A 23,122-nucleotide genomic window follows, 5' to 3' on the forward strand; every position below is an offset into this window, starting at 1 on the left:
AAGTAAGTGAAGGTTGCTCAGTCCTGTCCGACTATTTGTGACCCCATGGACTATACAGTGGAGAAGGAAATAGCAACCCACTCCGTTACTCTTGCCTGGAAAATCCCATGGACAGAGGAGCCTGGTAGGCTGCAGTCCATGGGGTTGCACAGAGTCAGACATGACTGAAGCGACTTAGCAGTTGCAGCAGCAGGGCTGTACAGTCCATTGAATTCTCCAGGCCAGAAAACTGGAGTGGGTAACCTTTCCCTTCTCCAGGGGATCTTCCCAATCCAGGAATCAAACCAGGGTCTCCTGCATTGCACGCAGATTCTTTCCCAACTGAGCTATCAGGGAAGTCCAAGGAGAGTTTATGTGAAATAAAGTATTTCTCAGTTAGTTGAAATATTTCAAAGCACCCACATGATGCTCGACAGAGGATGAGATGGTTAGGTGGCATCACCAATTCAATGGACATGAGTTTGGGAAAACTCCAGGAGCTGGTGATGGACAGGGAGACCTGGCGTGCTGTGGTTCATGGGGTTGCAAAGAGTTGGACACGACTGAGAGACTGAACTGAACTGACATTATGCTGGAAAGGAAAATGATAATCTTTAGTCTTTATTCGGGAAAGAATAGAATTTGTCTTCTCTGTCACCATTCACCACCACTGCTGGGGGCACCTCATTTATTTTCAGGGACTCTAGCCCTCAGCTCCATTCTCTGAACGGATGCCTTGTTCTAACACCATTCATTCATTTGCTCTGGTCTAAAAGGGGCCGTTCATAAATACATTTTGAAAATTTGGCAATAGGGACTGTTTCATGGCCTGCTCCACATCAACTCCAAACTACTGTAAATAATATTAATAATTTCATTTAAGTGTCTACGTGGGTTCCTATTCCCCAAGTTATTTTGCTAGAAGAGTCTATGGAAACATGTGTACCTTGCACTCTCTATAACTCTGAGATCTTAGGTATCTCCACCGCATGAAAATGAAGTAAAAAAACTGAGTATGAATAGGTGTCAGGTCACAGGAGAAATGCAGCCAAAATCAAAACTTACTAATTGACAATGCAGCTTTGCTGACTGAAGTAGACAGTATTGTGTGGACAGACACAAATTCAGGTGTTAACTATAAAACCCTCTTCCATTTTGCACATAAGACTAATGGAAGAGACATTACTCAAAGCTTTTGCAATACAAACAGACTTCTCATTGAATGAAAGGAAGGTTTACACAAATGCTCTTAAATATAATAATGAGGTACAATAAAAAGTGTGAACAGGGAGACAGACAACTAAAATAGATTCAATAATTTAAAGTGAAATGGCTGCAGCTTAAATAATGAAAGTGTTAGGCAGCAAACAGGAAACATGAGCCACTAAAAAATATTTTATATTCAAAAACCATTTTCAAGGTCTTTCTCCCAGTTGGCAATATATCCATCTGATACTAGAGAAGAGGGATCTCTGGCATGGTGACTACAGCCATGAAATTAAAAGACACTTGCTCCTTCAGAGAAGAGCTACGATAAATGTACAGAGTGTATTAAAAAGGAGACACATTACTTTGCCAACAAACATCTGTGTATTCAAAGCTATGGTTTTTCCAGTATGGATGTGAGAATTGGACCAAAAAGGAAGCTGAGCACTAAAGAATTGAAGCTTCTGAACTGTGGTGTTGGAGAAGACTCCTGAGAGTCTCTGCAACTGCAAGGAGATCAAGCCAGTCAATCCTAAAGGAAATCAATCCTGAATATTCCTTGGAAGGACTGATGCCAACACTGAAGCTCCAATACTTCTGCCACCTGATGTGAAGAGTTGACTTAATTGAAAAGACCCTGATGCTGGGCAAGATTGAAGGCAGGAGGAGAAGGGGACGACAGAGGATGAGATGGTTGGCTGGCATCACCAACTCAATGGACATGAGTTTGGGTAAACTCCAGGAGTTGGTGATGGACAGGAAGGACTGGTGTGCTGCATTCCATGGGGTTGCAAAAAGTTGGACACAACTGAGGGCCTGAACAATACAATAGCAATAGGACTGAGTTTAATCAGTAAGCATCAGCGTATTTTTAAAGTTTTCTGGGAGTTAAGGGGTAGGAAGGTGCAAACCAAAAGTAAAAGCCACTTGCAATTTTAATGAGAAACAAGTGAAGGAACACGTCTGTCTCATCTCGACAGAGGAGACTTGTGGGTTGTGGGTTACAGTCCATGGGGTTGCAACAGTCAGACACTACTGAGTGGCTAAATAAAAACAGCAAAGGACTCATTTAAGTCAATAAAGCTTTATGTTTGAAGCTGAGTATCTGCTTATGTTGAGGACTCTGCAAGTCTCAAGCATTTACTCAATAATTATTTGTTTTAGGTCCAAAACGTAACAAACATAATGCCTTGCTGTTTAGATAGCTCCCTGGGGAAATCAGCAGTAAAATATAATACTGTAATGATCTAAACATGGATGAGCCATCTTATATTCACAAGTTTGTGAACCATGAACACTTAATGCTTATGACACGACCTTGTTGAAGGCTAGTCATATGGCCCTCATTTTTTTTAATTGTCTAATTTAATGCTGTCTCAAACACAAAGAATGGGGGACAACAAACCAAAATAAAAATGAAACCTGTGCCAGGAAAAAGAGATAGAAATATACACACAGATGGATTTTGCATTAAAGTACAAGGGAAATCCAGTGGAAAATAATAAATTTGTGGAACAAAGTTGTTGTAAAAATTGGATATCCATTTGCCAGAAAAAAAAAAAAAAGAACTTCATTCATCACTCCATGTTTTAGAACTAACACAGAGAAATTTATAGACCTATATTATAGACCTATATAGAACCAGAAGTACTCTAGAGGTAAAACATGGGTGGAAGCTCTGTGACGTAAAACTAGGAGGTTACTGATTAGAAAATACACCTAGGCAGATTCACTCACTGGGAACAGTACGTTAGTAACCTGATCTTGATCAACAGAGAAATGTTTACAAACTTCAGGGATACCCTTAGGGAAGAATAAGAGAAGCCTGGGCTGGGGGCGGAGGGGGGAGGCAGAAATATTTGCTCATCTTCTATCTGAAAAAAAAAAATGACTTATATCCAGAATATATTAACAATCTCCAGCCTTTTAAACAAGGAAACACATAACCTACTGGGTAATGACCAAATGACTTGCAGAGACACTTAACCAAAGAAAATAGACAAATGGGAAGTAGAGACATTATAAGATGTCCCACGTCTTTATTTCTTCAAAAATGGAAGTTACAACTGTAAGTGGATAACATTATTCACTTATTATGATATCTGAAAGGGAAACAACTGGTCACACTGAGTCCTGGCAAAAATCTGGAGCAAAGGTAGTTCCATTTAACGTTGGTAGGACTCTAAAATCCTAAGGCACTGAGATCTAGTAGTTCTACCCTTGAATGTCTACCTAAAGATAAGATGGCTGAGTTCATGACAAAGACTTGTATATGAACCTGTATGCATCCAAAATATACAAGCAGCTCCTGCAGCTCAATTCCAGAAAAATAAACGACCCAATCAAAAAACGGACCAAAGAACTAAACAGACATTTCTCCAAAGAAGACATACAGATGGCTAACAAACACATGAAAAAATGCTCAATATCACTCATAATCAGAGAAATGCAAATCAAGACCACAATGAGATACCATTTCACACCAGTCAGAATGGCTGCTATCCAAAAGTCTACATGCAATAAATGCTGGAGAGGATGTGGAAAGAAAGGAACCCTCTTACACTGTTGGTGGGAATGCAAACTAGTACAGTCATTATGGAGGAGAGTGTGGAGATTCCTTAAAAAACTGGAAATAGAACTGCCGTATGATCCAGCAATCCCACTCCTGGGCATACACACCAAGGAAACCAGAATTGAAAGAGACACATGTACTCCAATGTTCATTGCAGCACTGTTTATAATAGTGAGGACATGGAAGCAACCTAGGTGTCCATCTGCAGACGAATGGATGAGAAAGCTTTGGTACATATACACAATGGAGTATTACTCAGCCATTAAAAAGAATGCATTTGAGTCAGTTCTAATGAGGTGGATGAAACTGGAGCCTATTATACATAGTGAAGTAAGCCAGAAAGAAAAACACCAATACAGTACACTAACGTATATATATGGAATTTAGAAACATGGAAATGATAACCCTGTATACGAGACAGCAAAAGAGACACAGGTGTATAGAACAGTCTTTGGGACTCTGTGGGAGAGGGTGAGGGTGAGATGATTTGGGAGAATGGCATTGAAACATGTACATTATCATATGTGAAACGAATCGCCAGTTCAGGGTCAATACATGATACAGGATGCTCGGTGCTGGTGTGCGGGGATGACCCAGAGGGAGGATAAGGAGAGGAGGGAGGTGGGAGGGGGGTTCAGAAAGGGGAACTCATATACACCCGGGGTGGATTCATGTCAATGTATGGCAAAACCAACCAATATAATATTGTGAAATAATTAGCGTCCAATAAAAAAAATAAAATAAACAAAAATCAGTAAGAATAACTCATGAAAAAAAAATTCAATTCCTTAATAAATACTTTTATTATATTTATATAATATAGCTCTTTGCTATTCTATATATAGCATATAACTCTTTGCTCTTAAACATGGAGTAAGAGAAACTGAAGGTTTAATCATCCTTGAAGATCTCCAAGGTTTCTCTAACTGTTAGCTTTTCCCATGGTCCAAACTCCCCAGGTCCATCCTGAGCAGGGAGGCCAGTTTCAGAAAGCCTTAGTGTTATTCCAAAAAAATAATTCAGTTTTCACCTGGAAGATAGAATAATATTGCTGAGAAACTGTCTACGAAATTACAGAAACTCGTATACAGGGTTATCGTTTGCATCTTTCTAAACTCCATATATATGCGTTCAGTTCAGTTCAGTTCAGTTCAGTCACTCAGTCGTGTCCGACTCTTTGCAAACCCACGAATCACAGCACGCCAGGCCTCCCTGTCCATCATCAACTCCCAGAGTTCACTCAGACTCATGTCCACAGAGTCGGTGATGCCATCCATCCATCTCATTCTCTGTCATCCCCGTCTCCTCCCACCCCCAATCCCTCCCAGCATCAGACTCTTTTCCAGTGAGTCAACTCGTCACATGAGGTGGCCAAAGTGTTGGAGTTTCAGCTTCAGCATCAGTCCTTCCATTGAACACCCAGGATTGATCTCCTTTAGAATGGACTGGTTGGATCTCCTTGCAGTATAAGGGACTCTCAAGAGTCTTCTCCAACACCATAGTTCAAAAGCATCAATTCTTCAGCGCTCAGCTTTCTTCACAGTCCAACTCTCACATCCATACATGACCATGGGAAAAACCATAGCCTTGACTAGACGGACCTTGGTTGGCAAAGTAATGTCTCTGCTTTTTAATATGCTATCTAAGTTGGTCATAACTTTCCTTCCAAGGAGTAAGCGTCTTTTAATTTCATGGCTGCAATCAGCATCCGCAGTGATTTTGGAGCCCCCCAAAATAAAGTCTGACACTGTTTCCACTGTTTCCCCATCTATTTCCCATGAAATGATGGGACCAGATGCCATGATCTTCGTTTTCTGAATGTTGAACTTCAAGCCAAACTTTTCACTCTCCTCTTTCATTTTCATCAAGAGGCTTTTGAATTCCTCTTCACTTTCTGCCATAAGGTGGTGTCATCTACATATCTGAGGTTATTGATATTTCTCCCAGCAAACTTGATTCCAGCTTGTGCTTCTTCCAGCCCAGCGTTCCTGATGATGTATTCTGCATAGAAGTTAAATAAGCAGGGTGACAATATACAACCTTGACGTACTCCTTTTCCTATTTGGAACCAGTCTGTTGTTCCATGTCCAGTTCTAACTGTTGCTTCCTGACCTGCATACAGGTTTCTCAAGAGGCACATCAGGTGGTCTGGTATTCCCATCTCTTTCAGAATGTTCCACAGTTTATTGTGATCCACACAGTCAAAGGCTTTGCCATAGTCAATGAAGCAGATATATGTGTTAGTATATTGTACTGGTGTGTTTCTTTCTGGCTTACTTCACTCTGTATAATAGGCTCTAGTTTCATCCACCTCATTAGAACTGGTTCAAATGCATTCTTTTAAATGGCTGAGTAATACTCCATTGTGTATATGTACCAAAGCTTTCTTATCTATTCGTCTAAATGATAACTCTGTATACGAGACAGCAAAAGAGACACAGATGTATAAAACAGTCTTTGGGACTCTGTGGAAGAGGGTGAGGGTGGGATGGTTTGGGAGAATGGCATTGAAACATGTATATTATCATATGTGAAACGAATCGCCATTTCAGGGTTGATGCATGTTACAGGATGCTCGGGGCTGGTATGCGGGAATGACCCAGAGGGAGGATAAGGGAAGGAGGCAGGTGGGAGGGGGGTTCGGGAGGGGGAACTCATGCACACCCAGGGCGGATTCATGTCAATATATGGCAAAACCAACCAATATAATATTGTAAAATAATTAGCCTCCAATAAGAATTTAAAAAAAAAAATTACAGGAACTCATCAGAATAATATTGTGAGCATTTTAAAAAGTCCCCAATGAAAGGAAGAAACTTTTATAGCATTAATTATAACTTCATTTAAAAAATTTAAAAAAAAAACATTTGAATGGATAAAAGTGAAATAAATCCACACTTTTCCTGGTGGCTCAGAGGCAAAGGACCCAGATGCAAATACTGGAGGTGTGGGTTCCATCCCTGGGTTGGAAAAGTTGCCCTGGAGGAGGAAATGACAAGCCACTCCAGCATTCTCTCCTGAAAAGTCCCCTGGACAGAGGAGTTTGGAGTGCTAAAGTCCATGGGGATGCAAAAGAGTTGGACACACTTAGCGACTAAGCACACACATATCACTTTGCCCAAGGAAGATAATACTATACAGAAGTAAATGGGAACAGAGTCTACAAAAATTACATATGATTATTAAAATAACTATGCTAAGTGAAAGAAGCCAGAGACACACACACCCAGAGATTTTATTTTTGGAAAATTCTAAAGAACAGCAAATAATTTATGGTGTCAGAAAACTGAAGAGTGCGTTCCCAGGATTGGGTGGGAGGAGGTTCGAAGGGGAGGAAGGAAGGGTGACCAAGGAGCCCAAGGATAGTTTTGAACTTGACAGATATGCTCACCATGCTGATTAAGGAAAAGATATCACAGCTCTATTCATCCAAAATTTATCAACTGTACCCCTAAAATATATGAACTTTTGCTGTATCTCAGATAATATTTTTAAAAGCTCATCTTTCACTTCAGTTCTAGAGTTCAGTTCAGTTACAGAGGTTCAATTCAATATCTGTATTTTTATATCTCTAATCACTATCCATCCATTAACTTTTTTTTCTATTATTATTAATAGGGCTGGTGTCATCATGAGAGCAACCTGAGTATTATTTAGAGAGAGGTTGCCCATGTTTTCTTTAATCTAGGTTCCCTAATGCATGGATACGTTCAGGAGGAAGGTTGAAAGAACATGGATCTTAGTATCAGGAGCTACACGTAAGGCAGAAATCATACCCACTGTAGTGAGACGAGGTCATATTCACAAGGCAAGATGAAATTGTAGAGATGAATTTGGGAGTGATACTTGAGTAGGGCAGGAGATAAGAATTTTCTCCTGTTGAAAATACTTTATTAAATTAAAATATAACAATCTAAAAATAAAGAAGTCATAGCATATACACGCATACACACACACATAATACTACACAACCATAAAAAAAAGTTGAAATTCTGCCATTTGAAGCAACACGGATGAATTTTGATGGTATTACGCTAAGTGAATAAAGTTGATGAAAGTGAAAGAGGAGAGTGAAAAAGTTGGCTTAAAGCTCAACATTTAGAAAACTAAGATCATGGCATCTGGTCCCATCACTTCGTGGGATATAGATGGGGAAACAGTGGAAACAGTGTCAGACTTTATTTTTTTGGGCTCCAAAATCACTGCAGATGCTGATTGCAGCCATGAAATTAAAAGACGCTTACTCCTTGGAAGGAAAGTTATGACCAACCTACATAGCATATTGAAAAGCAGAGACATTACTTTGTCAACAAGGTCCGTCTAGTCAAGGCTATGGTTTTTCCAGTGATCATGTATGGATGTGAGATTTGGACTGTGAAGAAAGCTGAGAGCCGAAGAATTGATGCTTTTGAACTGTGGTGTTGGAGAAGACTCTTGAGAGTCCCTTGTACTGCAAGGAGATCCAATCAGTCCATTCTAAAGGAGATCAATCCTGGGTGTTCACTGGAAGGACTGATGCTAAAGCTGAAACTCCAATCCTTTGGCCACCTCATGCGACGAGTTGACTCACTGGAAAAGAGTCTGATGCTGGGAGGGATTGGGGGTGGGAGTAGAAGGGGACGACAGAGAATGAGATGGCTGAATGGCATCACCGACTTGATGCACATGAGTTTGAGTGAACTCCAGGTGTTGGTGATGGACATGGAGGCCTGGCGTGCTGTGATTCGTGGGGTCGCAAAGAGTCGGACACAACTGAACGAGTAAACTGAACTGAACTGACCTGAACTGAATAAAGTTGAATAAAGACAAATACTGTATGATATCAATTACATGTGAAATTTAAAAAACAAAACAAACCAGTGAATATGACAAAAAAGCAGCAAATCTGCAGATACAGAAAGCAAGTTAGTGGTGAGCAGTGTGGGAAGCAGGATAGGGGTAAGAAAACAAGTGAGGAGTAAGAGGTACCAGCTACTATGTGCTAAATAGACAGTGTACAAATATATATGGTACAGCCTAGGGAATATAGCCAATATTTTATAACTATAAATGGAGTATATAAAAATTACAAATCACTATATGGTACATCGCTAACTTCTATAATGTTGTACATCAACTATACTTCAATTTCAAAACAAACAAAGTATACAGACTCCTCTGAGGGATGCCCTGACAACCAATTCCTGGTAAAGAACCCGCATGTTAATCTTCATAAACCAGACAGTACCATCTTTAGTTGTAGAACATAAGCTTCAACTGACCTCTTCAGTGCTAAACAAATAACACGAGAGTTGGGGCTATGAGTCCTGGACTGTTTGTCCCATTTTGGAATCTGAGGATATAAAAGAACATAAGTATCAGTGTCTTTGAAATACCTCATACATCCTCTGAGTTCTCATTTATTCTGAAGGCAAATGTCCAGATCTACCTAAGCTTCCTTTAAAATTAATCTCTTTTTAAAAACCAAAGATTGCAAAAAATGCTCAGCTGCCAACCAGGACATAAGAAGATGATGCCTACATAATCAAAATCTTGGGATTAACCATTGTTTGATCATTATGTTTTCCACCAAGAGACCCATCTTTTAAGAAGTGGGACCAATTCATAACCTCTCCAACAACTGAGACACTCTGAGCTTCTCTAGAAGAAGGACCACAAGACTCACAAGATGAAGTCTGTCTTCCTGATTTTTTGGTCAGGTTTGCGCCGCCCAGGAAGCCCCAGCTGAGCTAGACCCCTCACAGTTATCCAAATTCAGCTGATATGGGAGAAGGTCTTGATTCTGTGTGTGTGTTTGTGTGATAGAGAGACAGCCTTGTTTATATGTATGAGCAGACTGTATAGATATGCCATGGTCCACTTATCTACATGAACATAATAAGCCCTCTGTCTTTCTACTCTCTGCATTTTTTTTTCATCTTATTTGTCTGTATGTGAAAAAAAAAAAAAAAAGCTACTATGCTATCATTCAGGGAGCTAAGAACTGTCATGGTTTTTAATATTGCTTCTTTTGCTAATTTAAGAAACTCAAATTCTATGCTTTCTGCTCAAATATGAATGATTATTTCATTTCATATTCTACTGCAAGGCAGGGAGTAGAATCCTACTTTGCTTAATAAGATTGAATTTACTTCTCTTCTGAGGTAAATGCAGAGGCAAATATTGTGTTGGGTGTTGGTGAGAATCCAATGAAAAGACTGAATGATGTTTATGGAGACTTAGATTTCTTAGATTACAGGAGACTGGCACACCATTGCCATGGCCGCGGATAACAAGGAGAAAATGGAGGAAGGAGGCCCCCTGAGGGCATATGTCTGTCGGCTTGAATGTACTGACAGTTGCGAAGAGCTCTCCATTATATTTTATATCAAGCAAGCACAATCTGCCTAAACTGAGAACAATGAGACCGCTGACTTCTGATATGGGGCCTGGTCTCCAGTGTGCAGTAAACGGTGTGAGTCATGGTTCTGAAGCTGAACATGTGAACTCTATCGATGGAAGGGTGCCCTCAAGCACTGGGGAACAGATGGTGACCAAGAAACGTCTTGTCTGTTTTTCAGGCTTTATGAGACATGCATGTTACTTAATGCGGCTGCAAAGAGAGAAGGGGATGTTTATGTCCTAAGATGTAAGTATGTGAGCTCTGCCGACGTGTGCGTCTTCTCAAGCATGTTCGTTGCTCAGCTGTGTCTGACTCTGTGACCCCATGGACTCTAGCCTGCCAGGCGCCTCTGTCCACGGGATTCTCCTGGCAAGAATACTAGAGGCGGTTGTCATTTCCTCCTCCAGGGGATCTTCCCAACCCAGTGATTGAACTCACATCTCTTGCATCTCCAGCAATGGTAGGCAGATTCTTTATTGCTGAGCCACCTGACAAGTCCCTTATTTAACTGTCAAGATCAAGTTTTCTTTAACTAACGAAATATTTTAAATATGAAAAGTTCTTCTTTAGCACGTTGAAGAAGTAGAACCTGATTCATTTAAAGCTCACAGATAAGTATGAGAATAGTTAAAATGACAGCAAAAATTTCACACTTAAGTTTTACCTACTTTGAAATCAAAAGGGGCACTGGCACAGACCTCGATCTCTAAACTTTCAATACTACAAAGAAACCTCAAATACCAATATTGTAATGCTGGAAGAAGCACAAGCTGGAATCAAGATTGCTGGGAGAAATATCAATAACCTCAGATATGCAGATGACACTACCCTTATGGCAGAAAGTGAAGAGGAACTCAAAAGCCTCTTGATGAAAGTGAAAGAGGAGAGTCAAAAGGTTGGCTTGAAGCTCAACATTCAGAAAACAAAGATCAAGGCATCTGGTCCCATCACTTCATGGGAAATAGATGGAAAAACAGTGGAAACAGTGTCAGACTTTATTTTTTGGGGCTCCAAAATCACTGCAGATGCTGATTGCAGCCATGAAATTAAAAGACGCTTACTCCTTGGAAGGAAAGTTATGAGCAACCTTCATAGTATATTAAAAAGCAGAGACATTACTTTGCCAACCAAGGTCCGTCTAGTCAAGGCAATGGTTTTTCCAGTGGTCATGTATGGATGTGAGAGTTGGACTGTGAAGAAAGCTGATTGCCGAAGAATCGATGCTTTTGAACTGTGGTGTTGGAGAAGACTCTTGAGAGTCCCTTATACTGCAAGGAGATCCAACCAGTCCATTCTAGAGGAGATCAATCCTGGATGTTCATTGGAGGGACTGATGCTAAAGCTGAAGCTGCAATACTTTGGCCACCTCATGTGACGAATTGACTCACTGGAAAAGACTCTGATGCTGGGAAAGGTTGGGGGCGGGAGGAGAAGGGGACGACGGAGAATGAGATGGCTGGATGGCATCACCGACTCTGTGGACATGAGTTTGAGTGTACTCCAGGGGTTGGTGATGGACAGGGAGGCCTGGCGTGCTGTGATTCATGGGGTCGTGGAGAGTCGGACACGACTGAGCGACTGAACTGAACTGAACTGAATGTGAAGTAATGAAAAGTACCTTTGTGATTTTCATGGGAAAAATGTATAATGGAACATTCTAATCTTGTTCAGAGGCTTTTTTTTTTTTTAATTTTATCAGTGGACATTGGATACAGGACCTAATTAGGAAACATTTCAGACTATATAACTCTAACATTTGGCAATACCTTCATTTGTACCCCTCTGATTACCTCTCTACCAGAAGGTAGCTTTGTTTTACCCATTAAGTTTTATCTTCACATGATTTCCTTAAATTCACAGAATATCTTTGTAATCATGACTGTACTTGTGAATTTGGTCAAAAAAAAATCCTGAAATTCTCACAGTCAGCTCTGGTGAGCTCATACGTGATGACTGAGGTCCACTATCTACTACAGTTGCAATGAACAAGTTTGCTATTGTTCACAGCTTGTTCCATCTAGGACACTGGAAGTCTTTACTGTCTTAAGAAGAGGGGTGTGTGGAGAAAGCTTTGCTAGTTCCCTAGCTGTTTTAACTGGTTTTCACAACACACCACTAGAAATGCCAATGAGACAGAGATCACCATCGGAGCGAAGAGTGACGAGAGCATGTGAAGAATAAGACATGTCCAACAGAAAAGAAGTTAATCGCATCGATTTTGAACTTTTTTTTCCCCTGTCACACCTATGGGTTCAAATTTTCAAACTGATTCGTATATCAGACAACGTGTTAGCAATCTATCGTGAAAACTCTGATGGAGTGAAGACTACAAAAGTTACTTGACTCCTCGGTACATTATTGTAGCTTATTCTGTGAAAAATAACTATGTTCATATGATCAATATTTTTATACTAAGGACACCTTATAGTTTATCAGGCACAGTATAGAAGACATGAATTTACACGGGAGAATTCAGACATCATGTGACATGAACCAGGAACACAGAAAAAGGTTGTCTACTAGAAAACTGAAGAAATGCATCCACTGGGGATTCTACCAGATGACTTTTTCAAAAACTAGATACACTTAACCAGGGGGTGGAATGAAATATTCCATGATGTTTCATGGGTTTCTTGCTAAATATCACGTATTGGAGTTGCCGGGTATGGACACCAAAGTGAACAAAGGTTTAAGCTTTGAGTTCACAGACTCACAGGCCCCAGCCATGACTGCATTCATTTTGAATATAAGTGCTTTTTTTTTTTTTTTTTGTCACAATTGCTAAAATAACACCTGACACCTGAACCCAAACCTCTGCAAATAACCACTGGATCACATAGAATCTTTCAAATGCACTCTGGTCAAGCATGTCATTCACTCTGCCATCTGGCCAACCACAAGTTTCAATGACATGACTTTTTATCCCTTCTGACATTATATGCACATTTGGGGTGGATGGAGTGTGTATCTGGTCTCTGAGGATGATAGAGCGTGAGTTATTCTCTGAGAAGCATGTGCAATGAGAGTAGCTTGCTGGGTGAAACCTCCAAAAACTTTTCCCCCATTCATTTTAACATTGTTTTCAGTTGCTAAGTTGTGTCTGACTATCTCAAATCCATGGACTCCAGCATGTAAGGTTCCTCTACCCTCCACTATCTCCCAGAGGTTGCTCAAACTTATGTACGTTGAGTCAGTGATGCTATCTATCCATCTTAATTGATGAAGGTCAAGGAAAACACCAGAGACAGAATTCTATGATATACACAGTGTGGACAGGAAGAGTTAGGCTTGGGAGGCATTCTGAGTCTCACTTTCATTGTATAAATGTAAGGAATTTAAGTCATACCTGGATGGTCTAGTGGTTTTCCCTGTTTATTCCATTTAAGCCTGAATTTTTCAATAAGGATTCCATGATTTGAGCCACAGTCAGCTCCCGGTCTTATTTTTGCTGATTATACAGACCTTCTCCATCTTTGGCTGCAAAGAATATAATCAATCTGATTTTGGAATTGACCACCTGATGATATCCATGTGTAGAGTCTTCTCCTGTGTTGTTGGAAGAAGGTGTTTGCTATGACCTGTGTGTTCTCTTGGCAAAACTCTATTAGCCTTTTCTCTGCTTGATTTTGATCTCCAAGGTCAAATTTGCCTATTACTCCATGTATTTCTTGACTTCCTATTTTTGCATTTCAGTCCCCTGTAACAAAAAGGGCATTTTTTAAGGTGTTAGTTCTAGAAGATCTTGTAGGTCTTCATAGCAATGTTCAACTTCAGCTTCTTCAGCATTACTGATCGGCGCATAGACTTGGATGACTGTGACATTGAATAGTTTGCCTTGGAAATGAATAGATATCATTCTGTCGTTTTCAGATTGCATCCAAGTACTGCATTTCAGACTCTTTTGTTGACTATGATGGCTACTCCATTTCTTCTAAGTGATTCTTGCCCATGGTAGCAGATATAATGGTCATCTGAGTTCAATTACCAATTCTGGTCCATTTTAGTTCACTGAATCTTAATGTCGATATTCACTCTTACCATCTACTGTGTGACCACTTCCAATTTACCTTGATTCATGGACCTAACATTCCAGTTTCATATGCAATATTGTTCTTTACAGCATTGGACTTTACTTCCATCACCAGTCATATCTAAAACTGGGCGTTTGTTTTTGCTTTGACTCCATCTCTTCATTCTTTCTGGAGTTATATCTCCACTCTTCTCCAGTAGCATATTGGGCACCCACCAGCATGGTGAGCTCAGCTTTCATCGTCATATATTTTGCCTTTTCATACTGTTCATGGGCTTCTCAAGGCAAAACTACTGAAGGGGTTTCCCATTCCCTTCTCCAGTGGACCACACCCTGTCAGAACTCTCCACCATGCCCATACATCTTGGGTGGCCCTACACGGCATGGCTTGTAGTTTCATTGAGCTAGACAAGGCTATGTTCCATGTGATCAGTTTAATTAGTTGGATTAGGCAAAGGGGAAAAGGAAAGATATACCCACTTGAATGCAGAGAGACCCACAAAATAGCAAGAAGAGAAAAGAAAGCCTTCTTCAGTGATCAATGCAAAGAAATAGAGGAAAACAATTGAAAGGGAAAGATTAGATATATTTTCAAGAAAATTAAAGATACCAAGGGAACATTTCATGAAAAGATGGGCACAATAAAGGACAGAAATGGTATGGACCTAACAGAAGCAGAAGATATTAAGAAGAGGTGCCAAGAATACACAGAAGATCTATATAAAAAAGATATTCATGACCCAGATAAACACGATGGTGTAATCACTCACCTAGAGCCAGACTTTCTGGAATGCAAACTCAAGTTGGTCCAAGGAAGCATCATTATAAACAAAGCTAGTGAAGGTGATAGTATTCCAGTTGAGCTATTTCAAATTCTAAAAAGATGATGCTGTAAACGTGATGAACTCAATATGCCAGCAAATTTGGAAAAACTCAGCAGTGGACACAGGACTGCAAAATGTCACTTTTCATTGCAATCCTAAAGAAAGGCAATGCCAAAGAATATTCAGTTCAGTTCAGTTCAGTTCAGTCGCTCAGTCGTGTCCTACTCTCCGCGACCCCATGAATCACAGCACTCCAGGCCTCCCTGTCCATCACCAACTACTGTACAATTGCACTCATCTCACACGCTAGCAAAGTAATGCTCAAAATTCTCCAAGCCAGGCTTCAAGAGTATGTGAACCATGAACTTCTGATGTTCAGACTGGATTTAAAAATGTCAGAGGAACCAAAGATCAAATTGCCAACATCCACTAGATCATCAAAAAAGCAAGAAAGTTCCAGAAAAAGATCTATTTCTGCTTTATTGACTATGCCAAAGACTTTGACTGTGTGGATCACAATAAACTGTGGAAAATTCTGAAAGAGATGTGAATACCAGACCACCTGACCTGCCTCTTGGGAAATCTCTATGCAGGTCAGGAAGAAACAGTTAGAACTGGACGTGGAACAACAGACTGGTTCCAAATCAGGAAAGGAGTGTGTCAGGGCTGTATATTGTCACCCTGCTTATTTAATTTACATGCAGACTACATCATGAGAAATGCTGGAGTGGATGAAGCACAAGCTGGAATCAAGATTGCTGGGAGAAATGTCAATAACCTCAGATATGCAGATGACACCACCATTATGGCAGTAAGCAAAGAGGAACTAAAGAGGTTCTTGATGAAAGTAAAAGAGGAGAGTGAAAAAGTCGGTTTAAAACTTAACATAAAGAAAACTAAGATCATGGCATCTGGTCCCTTCACTTCGTGGGATAAAGATGGGGAAACAATGGCAACAGTGCAAAATCAGTGCAGATGATGACTCAGCGATGAAATTAAAAGAAGCTTGCTCCTTTTAAGAAAAGCTATGACCAACCTAGACAGCATATTAAAAAGCGGAGACATTACTATGCCAACAAGTTACATTTAGTCAAGACTAGGACTCTTCCAGTAGTCAGGTATGGATGTGAGAGTTGGACTATAAAGAATGCCGAGCGCTGAAGAATGGATGCTTTTCAACTGTGGTGTTGGAGAAGACTCTTGAGAGTCCTTTGAACTGCAAGGAGATCCAACCAGTCCATCCTAAAGGAACTCAGTCGTGAATATTCAGTGGAAAGACTGATGCTGAAGCTGAAACCCCAATACTTTGGCCACCTGATGGGAAAAGCTGACTCATTGGAAAAGACCCTGATGCTGGGAAAGATTGCGGGCTGGAGGAGAAGGGGATGACAGAGGATGAGGTGGTTGGATGGCATCACCAACTCGAAGGACATGAGTTTGGGTAAACTCCGGGAGTTGGTGATGGACAGGGAAGCCTGGCATGCTGCAGTCCACTTGGTCGCAAAGAGTCAGACAAGAGTGAGCAACTGAAATGAACTGATAGAGAAAAGTTGCTGGAGAAACTAGAAATCCATATGCAAAAAAAAAATTCATCCCATTCATTACTCCATGTTTTACAACTAACACAGAGAAACTCACATACCTATGTGTAAAACCGAAAGTAAGACAGACTGTGGCAGTAAAATCTAGGTGGATACTCTGTGACCAAAGATTAGGCAGTTACTGATTAGAATATACACCAAGCAGGAGCCTCCAGTGGGAACAGTCACCAGGCCTCTGTCCAAATATTTAACTAGTGGTTACAAGTGTGGGAATGGGGGCACGGGTAAGGTAACAGGAGGGGAATAAGAGGTACAAACTACTATGTATAAAATAAACAGTGTACAAAGATATATGGTATAGCATAGGGAATAAAGCCTGTATTTTATACTTACAAATGGAGTATATAAAAATTACAAACAACTATATGGTACATCTCTAACATATATAATTTGGTACATCAACTATATGTCAATTTCAAAGCAAAAAATATATAGACTCCTCTGAGGGATGCCCTGACAACCAATTCATGGTAAAGACACCACATATTAATCTTTTAAATCAGATTATACTATCCTTAGTTTTAGGGTATAGGCTTAAACTGACCTTTCAATGATAAATAAATAACACAAGAGTTGGGGCTATGAGTCTTGGTCTGTTTTTCCCACTTTGGAATCTGAAGATATTAAAGAATATAAGTATCAGTGTCTTTGAAACACCTCGTATGTTCTCTAATTTCTCATTTAATCTGAAGGAAAATGTCCAAATCTAACTAAGCTTCCCTTAAAATTAATCTCTTTATAAAAACCACAGATTACAAAAAAAGCTCACCTGCCAACCAGGACATCTAAGTTGACGTCTATGTAACCAAGATCTTGTGAGTAGCCACTGTTTGATCATTATGTATTCTGCCAAGAAACCCATCCTATAAGAAGAGGGACGAATTCACAACTTCTCCAACACCTGGGACACCCTCAGATTCTGCAGAAGAAGGACCACAAGAGTCACAAGATGAAGACTGTGTTTCTGACTCTTATCCTTGGTCTAGTTTGTGCTGCCCAGGAAGCTCAAGCTGAGCTAGACCCCTCACAGGTACCCAAATTCAGCTGATCTGGGAGAAGGGATTGGTCTGTGACTGTGTGTGTACATGAGAGAGAGAAATAGTCTTCTTTATATGTATGAACAGATGGTATAGGCTTGCCATGATCCACCTATCTACATGAGCATAATAAAACCCTCTATCTTTCTACTCTTTGCATTTTTTCCCCAAATTATTTGTCTCTATGTGAAAAAAAGAAAAAAGCCTACCACGCTATCATTTAGGGATCGATGAACTGCCATGGTCTTTAATGTTGCTCTTTTAGCTATTTTAAGAAACTCAAACTCTATGCTTTCTGCTCGAATATGAGTGATTCTTTCATGTTATTCTGCAAGGCAGGGGGTAGAATCCTACTTTGCTTAGAAGATTGAATTTTCATCTCTTCTGAGGTAAATGTAGAGCCAATGATTGGGTTGGGTATTGGTGAGAACCCAGTGAAAAGACTGAGTCATGTTTATGGAGAATTTTCTCCTTAGATTACAGGAGACTGGCACAGCGTTCTCTCAGCTGCGGATAACAAGGAGAAGATTGAGGAAGGAGGCCCCCTGAGGGCATACGTCCGTCACCTTAAATGTAGCAACAGCTGTTCGGAGCTATCCATTGAATTTTATGTCAAGTAAGCACAATCTGCCTAAACTGAAAACAATGGGACTGCTGACTGCTGCCATGGGGCCTGCTCGTGCAATGAATGTTGTGAGTCATAATTGTGAAGATCAGTGTGTGAACTCTATCAATGGAAGGCTGCCCTCAAGTTCTGGGGAACAGATGCTGACAAAGGAACAACTTATCTGTTTGCTTTTCAGGTTTCCCGAGAAATGCATATTACTCAATGTAGTTGCAGAGAGAGACGAGGATGTTTATCACGTAACATGTGAGTATGGGAGCTCTGTCGTTTTGTGCGTCTTCCCAAGCATGTTAGATGCTCAGCTGTGTCCGACTCTTGTGACCCCCATAGACTCTAGCCCATCAGGCTCCTCTGTCCATGGGATGCTGCAGGCAAGTATACTGGAGTGGGTTGCCATTTCCCTCTCCAGGGAATCTTCCCCACCCAGGGATCGAGCCCAAGTCTCCTGCATCTCCAGCAATGGCAAGCGGATTCCTTGTTGCTGAGCCACCTGCGAAGTCCCTTATTTAACTGTCAAGATCAGGTTTTCTTGAACTGAAGAAATCCTTTAAACATGAAAAGCTCTTTTTTAGCACGTTGACGAAGTAGAACCTGATTCATTTAAATTTCACAGATAAGTATGAGAATAGTTAAAATGACAGCAAAAATTTCACACTAAGTTTTGCCTAATTTGAAATCAAAAGGGGCACTGGTACAGACCTCAGTTTCTAAAGTTTCAATACTAGAAAGAAACCTCAAATACCAATATTGTAATGTGAACTAATGAAAAGTACCTATGTGATTTTCATGGGAAAAATGTACAGTGGAACATTCTAATCTTGGTCAGAGACATTTTTTATTTTTTTTTTTAATTACATCTGTGGACATTGGACACAGGACCTAATTAGGAAACATTTCAGAGTATATATCTCTAACATTTGGCAATACCTTCATTTCAACCTCTTTGATTACCTCTCTACCAGAAGGTAACTTTGTTTGATCCATTAAGATTTATCTTCACATGATTTCCTTAAATTCACAGATTATCTTTGTAATCATGACTGTACTTGTGAATTTGGTCAAAAAAATCCTGAAATTCTCACAGTCAGCTCTGGTGAGCTCATATGAGATGGCTGAGGTCCAACACCTACTATAGTTGGGAAGAGCAACTTTGCTATCATTCACAGACTGTTCAGTCTAGAAGACTGGAAGTCTTTACTGTCTTAAGAAGAGGGGTGTGTGGAGAAACCTTTCCAAGTTCGCTAACTGTTCCAACGGGTTCTAACCAAGAGACCACAAGGAAAGCCAATGAGACGGTGGCATATCACTATCAAAGGGAGGACAGATGATAGCATGTGAAGATTATGGCATTTCCAAATATAAAGAAGTTTATCACATTGAGATTTGATTTTTTTTTTCCTGTCACAGATATGGGTTCAAACTTTTTCGAACTGATTCCTGTATCAGAGAATGCACTAGCAATCTACGGTGAAAACTTTGATGCTCAGGAGACTACAAAAGTGACTCAACTCCTTGGTACGTTATTGAAGCTCCTTCTGAGAAAATTAACAGTGTTCATATTATCGTTCTTTCACTTGAGGAAAGAATGCATGAACACCTTATATTTTATTAAGCACACTAGAGCAGACATGAGTTTGCACGGGAGAATTCAGACTTCATGCGCCATGATCTAGGGCTGCAGAAAGGTGGGTTGCTAGAAAACTTAAGAAAACTCAACCCCTGGGGATTCTACTGGAGGACATTAAAAAAAAAAAAAAACAGATACACTTACCCAGGAGGTGCAGTGAAATATTCCAGGATGCTCCACGGGTTTCTTGATAAATATCACATGTTGGAGTTGCCAGGTTTGGACACCAAAGTGAACAAGGTTAGAACTTTGAGTTCAGAGACTTGTAGGTCCTGGATATGACTGCTTCCTCTTGAATGCTTTCATTTTTTGCCACAACCATTAAAATACTACTGGAAACCTGAACCCAAACCTCTGCAAATCACCCCTGGATCAAATAGAATCCTTCAAGAGCAGCGTGGAGAGTCATGTCAATCTTTCTCACAACCGGCCGACCACAAGGTGCATTTTACACGACCCTTTACCCTTCTGATATTATATCCATATGGAGGTGGGAAGGGCTGCAGTCAGGTCGCTGAGGATGACAGAGCCTGAGTTTGAATCGCATGTGTGATGAGATTAGAGTGCCTGATGAAACTCCAAAAAAATGTATCCCCCATTCATTTCAACATTGCTGTTCAGTCATAAGTGGTGTCTGACTGATAATGGCTCCATGGAGTGCAGCCTGCAGAGTTGCTCTGCCTTCCACTATTTCCCAGTGTGGGATCAAACTCCTGTCCATTGAGTCAGTGATGGTCTCTACACATCTTAACAGATTAAGGTTGAGGAAAACCCCAGAGTGGGAATTCTAGGATGCAGACAATGTGGACAGGTCGGAGTTAGACTCGGAAGGATATCTGAGTCTCAGGACCAACCAGGACCTTCTCCGATGTGCCATTCCAGCTTGCGTCTGACTTGGAGATGCATAAGCTCAGAGGTGAATGGTCTGTAGTTCACACAGTAGTTGTAAGAACTGGAATGTGATAAAATGTTAACCATGTGGACTCTATCCCATGACCATCTGAAGACCTGGTGTGCACAGCTCTGTAGACAGTTTCCTGGAGAGCAGGGTTTCGGTGATGGCAGAGGGCCATGGTGATGGTGAGACCGACTAGATACTGCACACAGGAGCTGGGTGACACTCTGTAAGCTACCAAGGATTCTAACGCACCCCTCTTCTGCCCTCTTTGCTCTTGAACCCAGCCAAAGGAGACAGTGTCACTCAAGAAGAAAGTCAGCAGTATGAGGAACTAAACAAAGAAAGAGGAATTCCACCAGAAAATACCGAAGACCTCACTGAGACAGGTAAACCCAGGAGGACAACAGGGATCCGAAATGAAACCACATCACGAGGATGCTCGATTCACATTTCCTGTTCGCGGAGTCATCTTTACAAAGGCTGTTATGAAATAATCCCTTCAAAGGGAGGCAGGCCAATGATTACTTTTCCACTCTTTCCTCTCTTTCACAGACGACTGTCCTAAATAAGATCTGACAGCCTCCTCTGGGTGAGTAGAATCACGACATATACAACACTGAGTTTTCTTCCTAAGGTAAGACTTTGTTCTGGGTCATACCACTTTAATCATGGGATATATACCCAAAGGACTATATTGCTCAACTATGTCAAAGAAGGAAATAATGCCATTTGCAGCAACAAGGGCACATCTAGAGATGATCATGCTAAGGGAAGAAAGGAAAAGAAAGGCAAGTTTGATATCACTTTCATGTGGAATCAAAAGGTATGGCACAAATGTACTATTTACAAAAGAACCAGGCTCACGGTCCAAAAACACTTGATGGTTCCTAAAGAGAAAATGGGGACAGGGATATACTAGGAGCTTGGATGGAGAGATACACACTCCTGGTTATATATACATGCATGTTTAACTGATAGCTTCCTGGTGGTTCAGGGGTAAAGAATCCACCTGCCAATGAAGGAAATCTGGGTTTGAGCCCTGGGTCGGGAAGATTTCCGGGAGTTGGAAATGGCAACCCACTCAAGTATTCTTGCCTGGGAAATCCAATGGACAGAGGAGTCTGGCAGGTTAAAGTCCATAGGAACACAAAAGTGTGGCACAGGATTGGTGCCTAGACAACAACAACAAAAATGCCTAAACGATCATGTTGCTCCACACGTGAAACTAACACAATATTGCACATCAACTGCCTGTCAATAAAAATTAGTTTTAAAAAGGAATAGGAACACAAAACTCTTTACCTTGACACATGGTAAAGACTAGGGATTATACAAGTTTAGATTTAAATATCTAAACACTCACACTGCTCTAGACTCAACCGTGAAATGCTGAGGACCACAGAGGAGACTGTGTGATGCCCTGAGCTGTGAAATACGATGAATCCTGGTGAATACCAGTGCGAGTGAATGACCTTACAGCCACAATACCTTCATGATGAAAACATAAGATTTATAGGACAAGTAGGAGGAACCGGTTACACAATAATCTCCTACACCAGGGGGCTGTGCAGATGCAACTCAGCAACTCTCAACATACCAGCTGATCCACGACTGATCACAAATACTTTCAGCAGGTGGCATTTCTATGCAACCCCCTATGGGCACACCCACAGAGGGACTTTTGCGAAATGGGTCCTGAAGGGAAATTTCTCCAGTGCTTTCAACCACAAGTGCTTCTATTCTCTGTTTCATTCTCTGACCAACATCATGTAAATCCTAATCAGCTCAACTATGTTTTACTTTTTTTTCTGTTTATAGACGTGAACGAAGAAAGAACACATGTAGCATCTCAGCACTCATTTGTCACAATCAGCCATAAGAAGATGAAATTCATTTTCCTTGAAATCCTCATTTCTTCTCTCCCAGGAAGTCATGTTCCTGGACACATGGCTTTCCAACTATGAACCTCCTCTGCCCTTGCTGATGATTCTGGGTTCCTAAACTGATCAATAAAATGATTACTTCACAGATGTATAGTGAACAAGCGTGCTATATTTGAAAATGCACGAATCATGTAAACTCAAGTATCCAGAAAATCTAGTGACTGCGAAGCAGGAGATAACCTTGCTTAGGATGCTTGGTGTCAATCTTGAAAGCGTCAAAGAGAAGGTAGAATAAACTACAGGAGGTAGTACTGCAGGATTCATAACTGTCCTCCAAATGTCACGTGAGAGATGGGATTGTTTGCTTAGACAACTTCAAAGAGAATCTGAGCAGTCTGAAAAAGCAGGTGAAATAACCTCAACTATGTGGTAAAGCACCATTCATCTATTGTGGGGTT

At 40.7% G+C, this 23,122-nt stretch overlaps 1 protein-coding gene across 1 annotated transcript; it reads left to right on the plus strand.

The window, feature by feature from the left end:
* Nucleotides 1–17,543: 17,543 nt before the first annotated feature.
* On the plus strand, nucleotides 17,544–21,350 carry LOC129534928 (allergen Bos d 2-like). Its single transcript, XM_055393455.2, has 6 exons — nucleotides 17,544–17,624; nucleotides 18,108–18,247; nucleotides 18,435–18,502; nucleotides 19,664–19,771; nucleotides 21,066–21,167; nucleotides 21,334–21,350. Exons 1-6 carry the CDS (start codon nucleotides 17,544–17,546, stop codon nucleotides 21,348–21,350), a joined length of 516 nt encoding a protein of 171 aa, XP_055249430.2.
* Nucleotides 21,351–23,122: the final 1,772 nt, after the last annotated feature.

The sequence above is a fragment of the Moschus berezovskii genome, chromosome X, assembly GCF_049115385.1.
Source record: "Moschus berezovskii isolate FMDL1 chromosome X, NW_MosBer_1.0, whole genome shotgun sequence".
Classification (NCBI taxonomy): domain Eukaryota; kingdom Metazoa; phylum Chordata; class Mammalia; order Artiodactyla; family Moschidae; genus Moschus; species Moschus berezovskii.